Source organism: Syngnathoides biaculeatus, chromosome 10 (assembly GCF_019802595.1).
Source record: "Syngnathoides biaculeatus isolate LvHL_M chromosome 10, ASM1980259v1, whole genome shotgun sequence".
NCBI classification, from domain to species: domain Eukaryota; kingdom Metazoa; phylum Chordata; class Actinopteri; order Syngnathiformes; family Syngnathidae; genus Syngnathoides; species Syngnathoides biaculeatus.
In genome coordinates this window covers 6,273,005-6,291,147 of record NC_084649.1, presented here as the reverse complement: position 1 = coordinate 6,291,147, position 18,143 = coordinate 6,273,005, and the positions used below count along the sequence as shown (strand labels likewise).

General features: G+C 40.2%; 1 protein-coding gene across 1 annotated transcript in view; it reads left to right on the top strand.

Moving 5' to 3' along the window:
• The window catches only part of suclg2 (succinate-CoA ligase GDP-forming subunit beta), a 154,863-nt gene that overhangs the window by 68,191 nt on the left and 68,529 nt on the right, over window positions 1–18,143 (top strand). The window contains exons 6-9 of the mRNA XM_061833498.1: window positions 663–752; window positions 1,584–1,680; window positions 4,377–4,538; window positions 7,042–7,184. Of these exons, the coding sequence (XP_061689482.1) occupies window positions 663–752; window positions 1,584–1,680; window positions 4,377–4,538; window positions 7,042–7,184 (492 nt within the window). The remainder of the gene's footprint in view (window positions 1–662; window positions 753–1,583; window positions 1,681–4,376; window positions 4,539–7,041; window positions 7,185–18,143) is intronic.

Genomic DNA, 18,143 nt, shown 5'->3' with positions numbered 1-18,143 from the left:
TGACTTCATACAGTATGCACTACTTATAGGTGCTCCTTATGTTTTATACATACTCTAGTGTAAAGTAAACCTGCCTTGTAAACACCCAAATTATATTGTTCAATTCCCATCAGATAGGCGACACGGTGGCGCATCCGGTAAGGGCAGTGGCCTCACAGTTCTGAGGACTGGGGTTAAAATCACGGCCCCTCCTGTGTGGAGTTTGCATGTTGTTTTCTTGCTTGTGTGCCTTTTCTCTGGGTTGTCCGTTTTCCTCCCACGTCCCAAAAACATCCATTAATTGGAGACTCTAGATTTCCTTTAAGTGTGATTGTGAGTGTGAATGTTGTTCATTTCCATGTGCCCTGCGATTTGCTGGCAACCAGTTGACGATGTGCCCTGCCTCCTACGCCAAGATAGCTGGGATAGGCTCCAGCACTTCCGCGACCCTTGTCAGGATATGAGACTTGGAAAATGAGTGAATGAACAGTATACAGACAGCTATTCTATTTTCAGTTCTTATTTTTCATTTCTCTGTCACCTTGCCACACCTTGATTATAATACCCATACTTTTATACGACTAGATGTTTGAATTTTAGCTTAATATTTGGGTGGTTACCCCTTTACCCCATTTCATTTATGGTTATCTGCCCTTTTTTTCCTTTCACATCAACTTTCACAGGAAGTCATAGATATATATGATGGTGTACAGGACGACCAGGCAGATCGCATGGCAGCTAATTTGGGTTTCAAAGGATCTCTCCAGAGACAGGTATTGCGCACCTTAAGGTTTTGTCAAAGAGCATAAGTGTGATGCAGCCACACTAATATTTTGGAAAGACATTTTGTACATATTCTGTGTGCCAAAAGACAGTTGCGTGACTATTTATACAGAGATCAAAATTGATATTGAATTTTTTAAAATGTGTGCTTTGAAGTATAAATGCACAACTTATTCTTGCTGGAGGGTCAACTGTCATATCTGGCAGTTCTGTACAGCCATGTTCAAGTGGTATTTCCGTTGGTTGGTTGTGTGTGTGTGTGTGTGTGTGTGTGTGTGTATGTATATGTGTATATATATATATATATATATATATATATATATATATATATATATATATATATATATATATATATATATATATATATACACATAGAGAGAGAGAGAGAGAGAGAGAGAGAGAAATTGGCAAGAACACTTGTAATGTTTGTCTGGCTGTGAGAGTAACATAAGTTGAGTTGTATGATTCCATACATTGGAAATTTAATTTTACAGATCCACCTTGTTGGAAATAAAGTGATGACCTAAAAATATACTTTTACACATATTAAGTCAATGTGGAACCTCCTTGTATTGATCAACAAAATAATCATTAAGATGAAAGTAAATTCTCTTGTTATATCAACTATTTGTTTTATTTTGGCTGAATTAATTTAATACAATTACCCGGCAATCATGCAAAATAAACTCGGACAGTATGACAGTGAAGGTGATCTGCCATGTTTTGTTCTCATGTTTGGGAGGCTGATTGATTGGTCTTGGTTGAGCCTGCTGCTCAGATCCAAACCATCAGGTAATTACTTTTCTCTATGGACTTTGCAGGCAGCAGATCAGATTAAGAGACTCTATGATCTTTTCCTAAAAGTCGACGCCACTCAAGTTGAAGTCAACCCTCTTGGAGAGACTCCTGAAGGACAAGGTACTGTCTCCATCGATTTCATGACCCACTTATCCTCACAAGGGTAATGGGAGTGCTGGAGCCTATCCCAACTCTCATTGGCCAGTCGGCGAGGTACACCCTGAACTGGTTGCCAGCCAATCGCAGGGCACATGCAAACAGACAACAGTCACAATCACACTTAAAGGCAATTCGGAGTCTTCAATTAATGCATGTTTTGGGGATATAGGAGGAAACTGGGGTGCGCGGAGAAAACCCATGCAGGTGTGGGAAAAAAGGCGGGTCTGGCATTTGAAACTCGGTTCTCAGAACTGTGAGGCCAACACTCTAACCATTTGCTCCACTCTGCCCCACAAAATGCTGTCTATCATTATTTGGATAAATGCATTTTTAAAAGGAACGGCTTTTTCCAAACATTTATCAAAGGGTTTGGTGGGTTCTCAATTCAAAATGTGCTTAAATTTGTGAAATTATAATGTTTTTGGCGCAATTTTTAATATTTACTCCTCCATTTCAAACCTTAAACAAGATTTATGATAATACATCTTAACTTTGTATTATATTGCTGCAGCTGTGATGTACACAGACTACGGATTCATAGGAAACCATAAGAATTAATAACTGCTTTGATGTTATTGTAACAATTTTTTTGTTCACATGCTTTCTCTAAGATTGTCGAGCGATACAATATAGCATATGTTGTTGTCCTTCAATAATGTGCCTGAGGACTGATTTCAGAACTAGGAATTTGGAATGTGCATACTTCGGCACTATAAACCTACACCCGCCAGGAACTTTTAGATCTCGGATACCGACACAAACTAAGTTTCAAATGACTTTCAGTACAAACGTAACATTCCAGATGAGCTAGTGAGACTGCCGGACTTGCCATGTATTGTTGTCAGGCCGGCGAAGTGGTGCATTTGGAGGAGGGAGAGGGAGCTAAAGCAGAGCAATTGGACCTTCTTCCTGCTAAGGCAAAAGAACAACCCACACAGGCCACCTCTTCCATGGCTGTACATCACCAATGACAAATCCATCACCAACAAAATGATCTGGAATTACAACGTGAAAATAATTGCTATATTCATGACTGCTACGTCCTCATTCTAACAGAGACCTAGCTTCAGTCGAACCTTCCAGAGACTAGTGTAGCTAGCAGGGCCCACTCTGCACTGCAGGGATCTGACTGAGGACTCCGGTAAAATCAGTGGTGGGGGGCTCTGTGTGTTTGTGTGTTATTCAAAGACACTGTTCAACTGACATTGAGTATATGTCCATTAAATGCCGGCCCTTTTACCATAATGCCTCTTTACATCCAACTGGATGCTAACGTGACATCTGCGCTCTTTCTGTTGCTGAACATCATCAATGAACAGTCCACCATGAAGGTGTTCACATTATAGCCAGGGATTTTTACAAGGCCATTCTGAAGACTGTACTCACGAAGATCCACCACCATGTTAAATGTCCAAAAAGAGGTGTAAACACTTTAGACCATGCACGGCTACAGAACCACACTCTTCCCCCACATTGGTGAGTCAGAGAACATCTCCCTGCTGCTCATCCCTTTATACACCCCACTCAGACACATATCCAGACCACCACAAAACCTGAAACAACCTAGCCAGAGACTGAACTCAGTGAACTTCAGAACTGCTTCCACCCCCACCAGGCTTTAGTAACTCCCCACTCACTGCACAGGTGGACAATGTGCGGCATGTGATCCTGGTCATGAACTGCAAGAAGGCTGCTGGCCCGGACAGAGTCCCAAGCAAGGTGCTCAGAGCATGTGCCCTACCAGCTGTACAACATCTTCTGAAAGATCCTCAACCTCTCACTGGCACAAGCAGTCATCCCCACCTTTATGAAATCCTCGAGAATCATTCCTATCCCCAAAAAGAAACCTTTAACCAGCCTTTAAAGGAAGTCTTTGTCGAAACTAATAGGAATGGGAGCACACATTAAAAGTTATTAGTTATAGTTATTATTAAAAGTTCAGTGTTTCTTTTAATGCCAGAGTTATCCACAGATTTCACCAAGAAACATCTCTAAATTGGAAAAGTATTATCTCAGACATTCCAATGAGCTAGCGGGTGGAAAACTGACAGCCAATCAGCGTTTGCCACGCCTGCAGTGGTTCCTGTTCTGACCCTCCATTGCTCGCGGATACGTTTCACCGAATAGAGAACGTCCACTATCTGGCATTTTGTGGCCGATTTTTGAGAAAAATAATTACAAACAAACAAAACAAAAATAGCATGATGTACAATGTTCAAGCGCACGCTTGAGCCAGAATACACACATTCAGCATTTGAGTGTTGTAGAGGGGGCATGGCACTAACCACGAACAATAACAGTCCTATTATATGGACCGCGGAGATTTGATGCTTTTCTGAGGAGTTGGTTTCGATGTAGAGATTATACAGCAAGCGTGGGCAGAGGTTTTTTTTTTTTCCCCAAATTGTACTTTTCAAGCAGTCAGCCTCTCGTGAACGACCAGCGGCGAGGCGGACGGGGATCGTGTGCTCACCTCAGAAATAAGTTATACCAGCAGACCACGGGGAAACCTTTTAATTTGTTAAATTTATAATTCACTCTCTGTGTGTGACCTTCTTCATTTTGCCCACTGCCCTCATTGGATCATGCTTATGTGTTTTTCTCCAGCTGTCTTCATGAGCAGCACTTATTTTTGTTCCTTCTTCTTATATGACTAGTGGTCTGCTTTGATGCTAAGATCAACTTTGACGACAACGCTGAGTTCCGTCAAAAGGATGTCTTTGCAATGGATGACTTGACAGAGAGTGATCCCACAGAGATGGAAGCTGCCAAGTGGGATCTCAAATATATTGGTCTGGATGGAAACATTGCCTGCTTTGGTATGTAAACGACACGCAGTGAAGGTGCTGGTTTATGCACAAACAGATATCCACATTTGCCATTTACTGTATCTTGCATTGTTCCATAACACAAATACAGCGCATATTCAGTATGTAAAAAAAAGTCCACACCCCCCTGTTAAAATGCTAGTTTTTGCTAAATAAAAAAATGAGATCAAGATGAAGCATTCAACAACTTTGTCCATGATTGATGTGACCTATAACCTCCATACAGTATCTCAATCAAAAAAAAAAAAAAATCTTCATCACAAAAATCTTTTCACAAGCGTGTGCACACTCATAACTGGTGATGTGGCTGTGTTCACATTAAAACTCGTATTACATTAAAATGGAGTACGGAAAAACCTGCCAACATTTCAAGTGTCTCTGATTAATCCAAAATAAAGTCATGATGTTCATGAATTTCTAGTAAGTACAGGCTTGAGATCACTGGTTTGGTAAACTAGGGGTTGTGGGTTCGTATCCCAATGGGGCCTTCACTCCCTGAGAAGGATTGCGTCAGGAAGGGCATCCGGCGTAAAAATTGTGCCAAACATATATGTGCGTTCATCTGAGATGACACGCTGTGGCGACCCCGAAAGGGACAAGCTGAAAGAAACACACACACACACACAGGCTGTTTAGTGCATGATGAGCTCCGTTTGACTCCGTCTTTTTATATTGGAAAAAATATTAGTCAGAACTTCTTGGGTGTAATTCCCAAAGGTATATTGGTGAAAACACAGTACCACTCATCGGCAAAAGAACACCCGACTTGCAGTCAAGTCTGGCGACGGCAGCATAATGATTTGTTGCTGTTTTTGTGTAGCTGAAACTTGAGCCTTCTACACAAGAGAATTATTATCTGTTCCAAATACTAATTAATGTGAGCACAGAAACATCCGGATTCTGTTAGAAAGCTGAGGATAAAGAGGAACTTCATCTGTCAGCAAGTTATTGACCCAAAGCACACATTTAAATCAACAAACTATTTCATTTACTAGAAGAGGTTTAATGTTATATGGTTGTCCACCCACAGTCTAGACCTGAATCCAATCAAAAAACTGTAGGGTGATTTGAAAATGGTTTTGGAAAGGATATGCCCTCACAAACTGACAAATAGGGAGCATTTTTGCAAAGAAGAATTGGCAATCATAGTAACATTGAGATGTTCCACTCAAAACTGAATGCTATAAAAAAAGCCAACGGTAGTACAACAATTAGTTTGAAGTTGTGCATATTTATAAAACCATGTTGCCTTTACCCATTTCAATGTGTTTTCTTCCCTTTAAAGTATTTCAGTTTATTTTATAATTGAGTTCCACACGCTTTTGCTCCCATTAAAAATGGAAAAAATCTTTGAAATCATGCATGTTGATTTCTGTTAACATTACAAAAATCCTACATTCGAGCAGGAGTGTGCAAACTTTTTTTTCCCCACTGTATATCTATAAGTCCCTTGGGACACCGTTAAATCTTTGCTGAAGTAAAGACACTCTGGGTTTCTGTAATCTAAATCACAGGCAGTTTTCTGAGGACTCCAGAAGGTATGCCACCATAACCAATGTCTTCTAATTAGTGATAATCCACCCAAGAACGTCTCTAGTGAGCTCAATTGTTAACATTCTCATTAAAGGTCTACATTATTGTCATAAATCAAAGCTTTTACAGTGTTAGCACCAACAGGTGCACTGTCTTCTCACTCTATTGCCTTGTAAACACACTGCTTTTTTTACATTTACTATCCATTTATATGCCATATTATATGTGTGAACAGTTCATACGGCCTGGTTATGATAAGACCACCATGGTGACATCAGGATAAATGAATTTCCAGTTGTTCTGAGGTACAATTCAGCAAGCATGGTTAGACACAATTTCATTCTTACAAAATCAAATGAGGTTGGACAGTTTCCTTTTGAGCTCGAGTACAACTCGGCAGCTACTCACTTGACTAGTCTTGTTAATGAAGGCACTGCTTGTAAAGAAAAAATAAGTCAATTGTTTATTTCAAATTTTTAGCATTGGGTCATTATTATCATAATTATTGATCCTGGGATGTTTTATGGCTAGCAATTATTTTTTCTGATGAGAGGATGTACAGCATGCTCACTTTATAGTTGAAAACCATTTTGGTTATGCTTAAAAAGGATGTTTCTATCCAGATTTTCTTTAATTTTTAGGGCTTAAATATCTCCTCTAAATTAGTTATTACTTTTTTATTTAAGGATTTTTTTTTACTTTTTCACATATGTTTTGAATAACATTGGGGAAATATTTTCATTTTGTTGATATGACACTATTTTTTTCTTTTTTTTGTAAATGTAGACATCTCAACCAATGAATCGCTGTTAAGGAAAAAGATCTAATAAGTGAAAAAGTAAAGTTTGACCAACCAGCATTCATCTGGTTCTTGTTGTTATCCATAAATGAATTCAAGCTTTAGACTGGTATTGTAATGATAGCAATGTTTTTTTGTTTGTTTGTTTTTTTAAACTTGTAGTGAATGGAGCTGGATTGGCCATGGCTACATGTGACATTATTGACCTGCATGGGGGAAAGCCAGCTAACTTCCTGGATCTTGGAGGAGGAGTCAAAGAGAGGCAGGTGTATGAGGCCTTCAAGCTTCTTACTGCTGACCCAAAGGTAGGAACAAAACAAAATAAAAATACACACACCTGTATGCTTTTTGTGGCGTGGTTTGCAGCAATGTAAAACCTTCTCGGGTTGTTTCACAACTGACATTTCAATAAAATAGGCAATAACAAATTTATCAGTTTTCACATTGCAGTTTTCCAGTGTCTGTGGGAGTGTTTACACACACACACACACACACACACACACACACACTGTATATACACACACAGAAAAGCAATGTACAGTGCCTTGTGAAAGTATTTGGCCCCCTTGAACTTTTCAATATTTCGCCACATTTCAGGCTTCAAACATAAAGATATAAAATTACATTTTTTAGTCAAACAAGTGGGACACAATCGTGAAGTGGAACAAAATTTATTGGATATTTTCAACTTTTTTAACATAAAAACCTGAAAAGTGGGGCGTTCAATATTATTCTGCCCCCTTGCATTAATATATTGTAGCGCCACCTTCTGCTGCAATGACAGCTGCAAGTCACTCGACGTATGTCTCTATCAGTTTTGCACATCCAGAGACTGAAATTCTTGCTCATTCTTCCTTGCAAAACAGCTCGAGCTCAGTGAGTTTGGTTGGCGAGCGTTTGTGAACAGCAGTCTTCAGATCTGCCCACAGATTCTCGATTGGATTCAGGTGTGGGCTTTAACTTGGCTATTCTAATACCTGGATAGTTTATTTGTGAACCATTCCATTGTAGATTTGGCTTTATGTTTTGGATCATTGTCCTGTTGGAAGATAAATCTCCGTCCCAGTCTCAGGTCTTTTGCAGACTCCAAGAAGTTTTCTTCCAGAATGGTCCTGTATTTGGCTTCATTCATCTTCCCATCAATTTTAACCATCTTCCCTGTCCCTACTAAAGAAAAGCAAGCCCAAGCCATGAGGCTGCCGCCATCACGTTTGAGAGTGGGGATGGTGTGTTCAGGGTGCTAAAAATTCTGGTTTCATCTGACCAGAGCACCTTCTTCCACATGTTTGGTGTGTCTCCCAGGTGGCTTGTGCAAACTTTAAATGAGACTTTTTATGGATATCTTTGAGGAAGGGCTTTCTTCTTGCCACTCTTCCATAAAGCCCAGATTTGTGTAGTGTACGACTGATTGTTGTCCTACGGACAGACTCTCCCACCTCAGCTGAAAATCTCTGCAGTTCATCCAGAGTGATCATGGGCCTCTTGGCTGCATCTCTGATCAGTCTTCTCCTTGTTCGAGGTCAAAGTTTAGAGGGACGGGCGGGTCTTGGTATATTTGCAGTGGTCTGATACTCCTTCCATTTCAATATGATTGCTTGAACAGGGCTCCTTGATATGTTTAATGCTTGGAAAAACTTTTTGTATCCAAATCCGGCTTTAAACTTCTCAACAACAGTATTTCGGACCTGCCTGGTGTGTTCCTTGGTCTTCATGATGCTCTCTGCACTTTAAACACACTCCTGAGACTATCACAGAGCAGGTGCATTTATAGGGAGGTTTGGTTGCACGCAGGTGGATTCTATTTATCATCATCAGTCAACATTGGATCTTTCAGAGATCCACTGTTCTGCACTGAAAGTAAAGGGGCCGAAGAGACTACATGTCCAAATAGTGGAAAGCAGGGAGGTTGGGCAACTGTTCAATGTGGACAGTTTTATTTTTTTTTAAATAATATACCGTATTTTCCGGACTATATGTCGCTCCGGAGTACAAGTCACACCACCCATAAAATCCATTAAAAACGAAGATAAAAACATATATAAGTCACACTTGAGTATAAGTCTAATTTTGGGAGGAAATGTGCGTGATAAAATGTAACATCAAGAACAGACATGTCATTTAAAATTTAAATAACGAACAATTTAAAATAAAAATGAAATAGAGGCAACAACAGGCAGAACGGTATGCTGACATTACATGACACAACTGAGAACGTGCCTTGTATGTTAACATATTAACAGTTATTCCAATAACTATAGCATAAATAAGATACTAAGACGTTCACCAAAACGATCTGTGTCACTCCAAATATCCGGTAACTAAAATCCAATGAAATCTTCATCCTCGGTGTCACTTCTAAGCTGCCAACTCCAGAGGTTGACGACGTGCCGTTTCCTCTTCTACATCACTTACAGTATGTCAGACTCATCGTCGGTTGCTGTTACTACTGGCCTATTCCAGGCTTTCTGAATCCCAACGGGATGGTTTTGGTTGTCACAGGGTTAGGGTTAGGGTTACATACGTTGTCAAGCCTTCCAATGACTTCCCGGAAAGTTGCATGGTGGATTCACCCGGAAGCTGTGGTCTCGCAATGATGCAGAGACAGTTTGTCCTCGTAAGGTTGCCGTAATCCACAGGCTTCGGGTCGAACGCCGATCGTGTCGGAACAACTATGTAAATATGGAAAGGCTTTTGACAAAGGTCCCTCAAAGAAAAAATATGAGGAGTACAGAAATTTTCAATAAGAATGGACAGCGTTTGTGGAGAGGGAGGGTTCTGCTGTGTGTCTACATTCACAGACTGGCAATATGCCAAAGCATCCCTCCTCGATGTTGCCAATCAACATTTTGCCAACTTTGAATAAAAACAAGATAAGTGAATAAAAGACATGCCTCGGCAAGAACCGTTCACCATTGCACCATCATGATCGCAAATCAAATTGAATTACGTTCACAATAAATGGATGGAAGTCTCAACGCTTGCATGAAGCTTAATCTAACAACATACGAAGCACCACAAGTCGCAGAAGTACTTTTGTCATCATTGGTTAACAACATCATAACAATGGTATTTAAAATAATCTGCAGAATATGATTTTCTCTTCAATGGCATTTTTGTTCAGTCCTTCTCAGTTGTTATAGTTACAGCTAATATTGAAATGCTGAATTTTCAGAAGTAGCAGGTACAGATACATAGATAGATATATGGTTGTCAGTGTGAAAATATCCAATAAGCGACTCAAAAAATGGATGGATGTAATAATGTGGTAATAGTTTTATATGTAGGTCGCTCTGGAGAATAAGTCGCACCCCTGGCCAAACTATAAAAAAACTGCGACTTATATTCCGAAAAATACAGTCGTGTTTATGTCATCAAATTCATTTAAGAAATTTCCAGCGGCCAGCATCGAAAGCGTCTTGGTGCCACAATGCAATACTGTACTGGCCCCAGGCGGAGCAACGCTAATGTTGGATGCAGGATTTTTTTAAATATCCATAGAAACAGTGTCACGGGCGTGACGAGTTAGCGTTCAGTTATTTCTGTAACAAAATACAGATTATCTGTAACATTTGACAGGTGTGTGTTTTATCATTAACGTTCGTTGTTGTATGTCCTGCCCCACAATGTAATGATGCACTAGTTGTGTGCTTCTTTTACTTACATTATTGCTGTGGATCATTTTGTTCACCCTAAGTTAGTGTTACTGTTTGTTAGTGACAAACCAGTTGGTTTACCCCTTAGGGCAAGGTCTTTGCTTGCTTGCTACGATTCCATGAGCAACATATGAACCTATTCCTAAACTTTGAGAGTCAAGAATGACATGATTCAAAAGTAGCGAGTGGAATGTAGTTTGCTCTAACAGAGGAAAAGTGGCTCTTAATAAAAATATTGAGCATGAGTAAGAACAAGTTAAAATTACTCTATGTACATTTTTCCTAAAAGCTACGCAAATAAACGTAATGGAGTAAATCTATAGAATCACACCCAAGTAGTTGCAGGAGACTACTTCGATCTCAAAAGTATGAGTGAACATGCCAACATCGGAGAACAAGGCTCTCCTGTATTTATTGTACTTCTAGGCATGTGGCTGTTGATTACAGAAATGAGACTGTGAGCTGCCAAAAAAATGCCACACAAAGTTTAGAAAAACTTAGTATAACACTGCTGCAAACAGAAATAAGCCAAACCAACAGTGAAATAGTAACAAAGATCCAGGTTATTGTGCAAAACACAGGAAGATACTGTTCTGTGTTTGCATTTCTTCCAGTGATGCATTAGTACACACAATTGAATGATGACTTACTCCTTTTTTAGTTAGTAGTGTGCTACATAACCTGTGGATCATATATCACGAGGGTCGGGGGAGTGCTGGAGCCAATCCCAGCTGTCATCGGGCAGGAGGCAGGCTACACCCTGAACTGTTTGCGAGCCACTCGCCGGGCACACAGGTGACACTGTGCCGCCCTAATTTAAAATTAGTATGATAAAATTATTTTTTGGGGATTATAAATGTCCTGCATATTTTGATCATTATAATTGTAAGTGGCGTTGAGCTAATAATCTTAAAGAATGTGTCCAATCATCCACTATTGCTTGATGAAGGCCGCATTTGAAGTCCACACACCCTGCTACATTTCACCTATTAGGTTTTGCTATGGCTGAACAACTACATCTTGAACGATTATCTTTTTTTCTAATGCAGACATAACACAATGTGTTGAGTATATGGTGATGTGTCTACATATTCTGAACCCTTTCAAATAATTTCAAGGATACAAGGTCTGTACCATCTGGGTTTAACCTCCAACATATCGTTTATTTTACCGCTGTGAAATCAAAAACTAGTCTGGCTAAATGTTTCCCATGACACACGCACACACACAAAAAACCTGATCTGTCACAAGAGTATGATTTTAATGCACTGTAAGCAAATATGCAGTAAAATATTTGATAAAGTACAACTATTCCCTTGTAATGGTTCACAAAATAAAATGGCTTAGTCACAATATAGGTGAAAAATAAGAAAATAAATCACACAGACAGCTCATTCTCCCTTAAGCACACAAACCCACACACTAACTGTCATGATAGTGGATTGTTGGCCAAACTAAATACTGTACCTGTCCCTCTATGGCCAGACACATTTAGTTCTTGTATAATATTCTGCACACTGGGAATGAACTCAATTATTGTGGTGGGTCGTTTTATTCCTTTTCTCCTTTTCTTGTTGTCTCGCATTGCTTCTGTTTACAACACAGGGGACCAGCCACCTCCCACAGGCCCCCAGCTTTAGGCACAGGATAATTTCTCCTAAAAAAGCCAGTTTGGGATTTCAAGTTGTCGTGTTCCAAGAGCGTAGTATGTGGAGGGTTTGATAGACAATATAAACATTCATGCGCATACATATGTGATTGAGGCATGCATGTGGTTTCCATTGCAAATGTTCCTTTGTAATGTTATGAAGCCATATATGAACTGGGCCCCTTTCCTCTGAAACCGAGTGAAATTATCTTTAAAATTCACCTGGTTCTGGGTGCAGCTATAGCTTTCTCATCATAGTAATAAATTAGACAAGGTCTTAGATAGCTGTAAGTGGAAAGGAAAAAGGAGAGGCTCTAGGATTTAGCTAGCAGGCATGGAAGTAAAGAGGACTTCTTTCTTTGACAGTAACATGATTTAACAAGATGAAAGGCTACAGTGAAAAGAAAAAAATGATACAAAAAGGGCCCAACAAAGAGCAAGCAGAGAGAGAGAGAGAAATGGAAATTACACTTAAGTAGTTTGTGAAAGATGCAGTGAGACGTCTCTCTTTCTCGTTCTCTAGGTATGATTCATTATGTAAGTGATTAAAAAAAACAACAACTTATAAACCATCTTGGAGGGTAAATAGGTTTGAAAGACAGTAAGCATAAAATGCACCCTGTGGAGTTTGAGATGGGATATAAGAGCTCTTGGGTTTAAGGGAGTCACTTCACCACTGAGAGAAGCCATAAGAACAACATACAAGTTGAAGAAACAGCAGTGACTTATGAGGACAACGATTAGTGTAATGATTAAGGAATAGAACTGACATAAGGGTACTGCATTGCATGGCGTTTTGATTACCATGGGCAAGTAGTGGGACTGAACATCGTAGCGAATAATTATTCTGAAGAGATAGTTGATCTCAGTAATCAAAAAATCAACAAAATTATAATACATGTACTGTATGTTATCAGATTCCGCTTATCCGCAGGACTAATTGGGAGAAATGACCTGACCGACTCTCCAGTTAAAGGGTTAAGCTACTCCTTTACCCCAGCCGACTAACGCCGTGCGTGCAAGAGGACGGGATCTTCTTAAGTCGGTGTCGAGATGAATTCGCCTAGGTGTACTAACTGCCTTTAGTTTTGCAGAGCCAATCCGGTCTGCCCTCACTTAGCAGCCCTTGTCGAGTAACCTTACAGAGTAACGGGGTGACAAAGTGATCCCTCCGCTTTTACAGCGGCTTCATCTCTTATGAATCGATTGCACTTGTCATTCACCTAGTAAATTTAATCATCCTTGTTAGGATCGTACAGATTTTTTTTATATTAAACCGGAGATCATCAATGAGTGACTGATTTAAATAGAATTTTACGACTAAATTATGTGAATGTCGTTGACGCTCGATCTTTAATGAGGTAGAATGGTAATAATGAAGACAACTCAATATAAGAATGACAAAGATGGATGAAGATGGAAGTTTTAAGTATTTAATAAAATGATCAAAATTGTTCAGATAACATTCATTACTCGACAGTCATTCCCGCCAGATGCGGGGTACGGTTGCGATGTTAAGGCAAAATTCGATATTAATTGAACATAAATCAATAAAAGGAAAAATGATTGAAATGATAATACCGATGGTTAGTAGGATGAGATAAATGATAAAAATAGTAAAAAATAATATAAATTAAGTAAGATTCAAAGCATTCAAAAGCATCAGAAATTCGGGAAAATAGACATTTTTGAGTGAGCCTGTTCGGGGTGATCAAGTCCTACACAGCTCGAAGCCCAATTTAGTAATAGGGATTTTCCGGATTAAGGATAAATTGTCAATACAACTTGTCCTTCATAGGTAACCATGTAATATCGCTGGTATTATCCTGCCGTTACCTTATTATAGTAGTTGTTTTACTTGCGCCCAATCTTAAATAGAGTAAAAAATAAGCATCCCAAGTTGCTCGAAGACTTCTCCCCTCCAGCTTGCTGCACGACTATTACACCTATAGAAGGACCTTGTCTCTTTGTCAGCGAGAAACGAACAAAAAAGCCCCGGACTTCTGTATCCAAGGTTTTTATAGCTTTTTGATGGAACATTCTGGAAAATGTTGGCTGAATCTACACCCAGTGGGAAGGGCTCACGTTGTTATCCTATTGGGCGCCTTTCGCCATCCCTGGGTTGACTTGTCACGCCCCTCTTAGCTTCACTCAATTTTGGGCCAGGCGCCCGCAAAATCGTTTTCCCTTTAATCAATAAGTGCATCTTTAAAGCTCAAGTGTCGTCAAACGGATGATTTTTTGTATATTATTAATGAAAAACCCACAGCCAATATGGTCCCATGTGTTTTTTTCACCACAAAACATGATTACAGCTTTTTGTAACTCCCGCCATGAAAATCCTCTCAGGAATTTGTTGTCGAGAAGAAGCAGGAAGTGACGTAAAGGACAGTGGCGCCCCCTTGTGGACTCGTTTGTTTCCATTAGTTTTACCTCCGTGAAGGTAGCTCGTTGTTCCTTCGTGTTAGCCAAAATGCCGGCTCATTGCATTGCTGGACATTGCTTGAACACTCGGGAGAATGGAATTACCCTTCATAAGTTTGAAAGAGATCCTGTTCGTTGTGAAAAATGGATTGCACGGGTTCAAAGGACGAGAGCTTCGTGGGTTTCAAATATCAGGTAGGTGTGTATACAGCTACTAAAAAAAATATATATATAGTTTGGGGTGGACCACGTAATCGGTCTCTCTCATAACGCAAAAAAGATCCATGTAGGAAATGTGTCGATGTGCGCGTCGCCCAGCCAACAATGAGTCACTCAGCTTGCAACATAGCTCGGCTCCACCCCCTCCTTACATAGCACGGCGGGCCGAAACTCAGCCACACCGGCTGACGCGCTGCGTTCGGCGGTTACATCTTCCGCGAAGGCTGCGCGTCGGGCTTTGTGACGGGAGTGGCTCTGAAGAACCCAGCCGAGAATGCGTTACTCAGTCGCTTGCGAGCATGAAGGGCACTGGCTCGACTGTGAACATAAAGCAGCACCGCTCGGCTCCGTCATAAGCCATACCGTCCAGCTGCGATGAGCCGCGGCGGAGATGAGCCACCGCGGAAGTGGATCGGACGGGATGCGGTTTGGCCGTGATGGCATATCATCTGGATACGGCTCGAAACAATAGTGTAATATTGCCCTGAGGGCTCGAAACAATAGTGTAATATTGCCGCGGTAACTTCACTCGGTTGTGTGGTGTTGTCCTTTTCGAAAAGAGCTTCCGTGTCAGAAGGGGTGTTGGAAAAATCCGAATATCTCTGTTGTTCGGCTTCCATAGTAGCAGGCACTGCGCGTTTTCAACGGCGGAAGTGACGATGACGTCAACGACAGATGAAGCGACTATTATGGTGACCACTTGGATGTCGAGGGACACTCAATTGCGCAACTTTGTGCATGGATGACGCGCTCTCCGCTCACTTTTTTTTCGTATAGACATTGAAGTGAATACTGTTATATGTATTCGTCATTACAATATCTATTTTAGAATGGTTATAGGGATGTCACCCACACTTTAAAAATGTAACCACAAACCTGCGTTCAGTTTCACCCTAGTTTTTGAGCAATAGCATAAATGTATCAACATTCTTGTGAATACAATTCTCTCATGCATTCTCAGGCTTGTTTTAGTTCCTTGCTCATCATGTGTTGCCTTGTCTGAGAGAGACAATCATCCACAGGTTATGTTCTTTTCACAAAGCCGTTTCAAAGCATCATATTTTCTGCTAAAAGTTTAATGAAAAAATAGTTAAAATCAATCGCTTGCAAACATCCTGTGTGGTGATTCAACTGTGACGGGCTTCCTGTTCAGCAACCCAGTGATGCTGCAAACATCTTGAAAGCCCGTGTGGTTCGCTGTTGAAAAACCGTTGGAAACAGCAGGGTGTGAGCAGCTGCATCCTGTTGATGCTTTTATGTCAAATCAGGGTTCGCACGTGTCCCTAAAAGTCCCTAAAAACCCCTAAATTTTCAAAGGTGCATTTAGGAGCTCCTAAAAGTCCTTAAAATCCGCGAAAACCGGTCAAGCCCCTAAAAATGCCTTAAATTATAAAAAATCAAAGGGAGGACCTCTACCGCCAAAATTCTCCCCCAAAAAATTATCTTTTATTTTAAAAAAAATAGCGATCCGTCTGGCGTCTAAAACAGCCGGAAATTGTCAATGGAAGTCACCGTGTTGACAACGAGTCACCAACTTGTCGTCGATATTCCATTGTTCGTTTCCGTGAGTCGGCATTTCAGTTCGTCTTTGTTGCGTCTTTCATCGATCCAACTTGTATCATGGGGAAGTGCATTTTTCAAGATGCTTGGGTTGAAAGTAAGGAGTTTGGAAGCTGGGTTCGTCAAGATGCAAAAGATGGATGGTGGATGGTGTTAGAATGTAGCAGTGCTGATGAATCCGCTGATAAATGAGAAAACATCATTGATTTAAGTATCAAATATGGTATTAGTACAGCATGCTTTGAACCCTGGATTACCAGGGCTGAAGTACATCTCACTACCAGAAAGTGACAGATTTTGCCATGAGAAAATGTCATTAACAAGTGCTGATGTGTTGAACCGAGTAGGTAACATGCAGTAGAAACGTGGAAAAGACTTACACTGTGGTGATTGGACTACTACAATTTTTTTTTTAAACTGCCAGTGGCGCATTGAGACTGACCAAGATTTCTCATGTATTATACCTAGTTGAGTATAATTCACACCCTCAAATTTGACATAAAAAAATCTAGAAAACCCTTCTTCCAATATTTTATGTGCGCTCATGACTTCCTATCGTTTGTAATATTTATGTACAATAAGTCCTAGTGGTGCCCTTTTCTCTTAATGTTTGTTTTTCTAATGAATTGTGATATGTAGTAGTATTAATACTGTTACTTGTTCTATAAAGATGTATTTAATATTGTGGCACACCCAAGTATTTTAACACTGTGCCTTTAAAATTAATTTTATGACCGTTCTAAAATACATAACTATGCAAATACAACACAATACAAATGCTGCACTGAAATATTTTAAACCTTTACTATATGTATATATAAAATTAACTATAAATGTTTGAAGGTATTTTGAGGAAAAATGTTGAAATGAGGAAAAAACATGAGACTATAATTGCCTGCACTAAATTTGGCCCTCATCAGTGGTTACACATGGAAGCTCTAGTTCTAGGTTTCTTACTAACTGCAACTCAGTGTATGACCATGTTTGCCATTCCAAACAGTTTACTTCTGTTTCAGCCTTTCATATACAGTATGTCATTATTTACTCAACCTTATAGCATTTCAGAATACAGCCTTAAGCCCTGAGAATAAAATGGATCTTGAGTTGGACAAAACATCCATCTGTCACTTTCTTTACTGCACTGGCACAAGGCAATAAAAGGCCTATTTGGTATTTTCTGCCCATCAGCATTTTGTGCCTACAAGTGACAATAGTTAAAATTCAATACATTCAGGAATTCGGTGCACAAACATTTGTTCATATGGGTATGGAGAAAGTTGAGGAATTTGTCATTATCTGGAAGACAAATCTCTGTGGCGGCACGGTGGAGCAGCTGTAAAGCGTTGGCCTCACAGTTCTGAGGAGCTTGCATGTTCTCCCCGTGCCTGCGGGGATTTTCTCCAGACACTCCGGTTTCCTCCCACATCCCAAAAAACTTGGATTAATTGGAGACTCTAAATTGCCCCCTTGGTGTGATTGTGAGTGTGACTGTTTTCTGCCTCCATGTGCCCTGGTTGGCAACCAGTTCAGGGTGGACCAGGCCTCCTGCCCATTGATAGCTGGGATAGGCTCCCACACTCCCGCGACCCTTGTGAGGAAAAGCGGCAAAGACAGACATGGGCATGGGACAAATCTATGTGCTTAAAACATGCTAGAGGCCTAAATATATAGCTGATTGGACTATTGCTGACCCAAATTACACAAACCTGTTGCAGAATGATACAGCAACAAATTACACCCCCCCCCTCAAAAATTTTTCC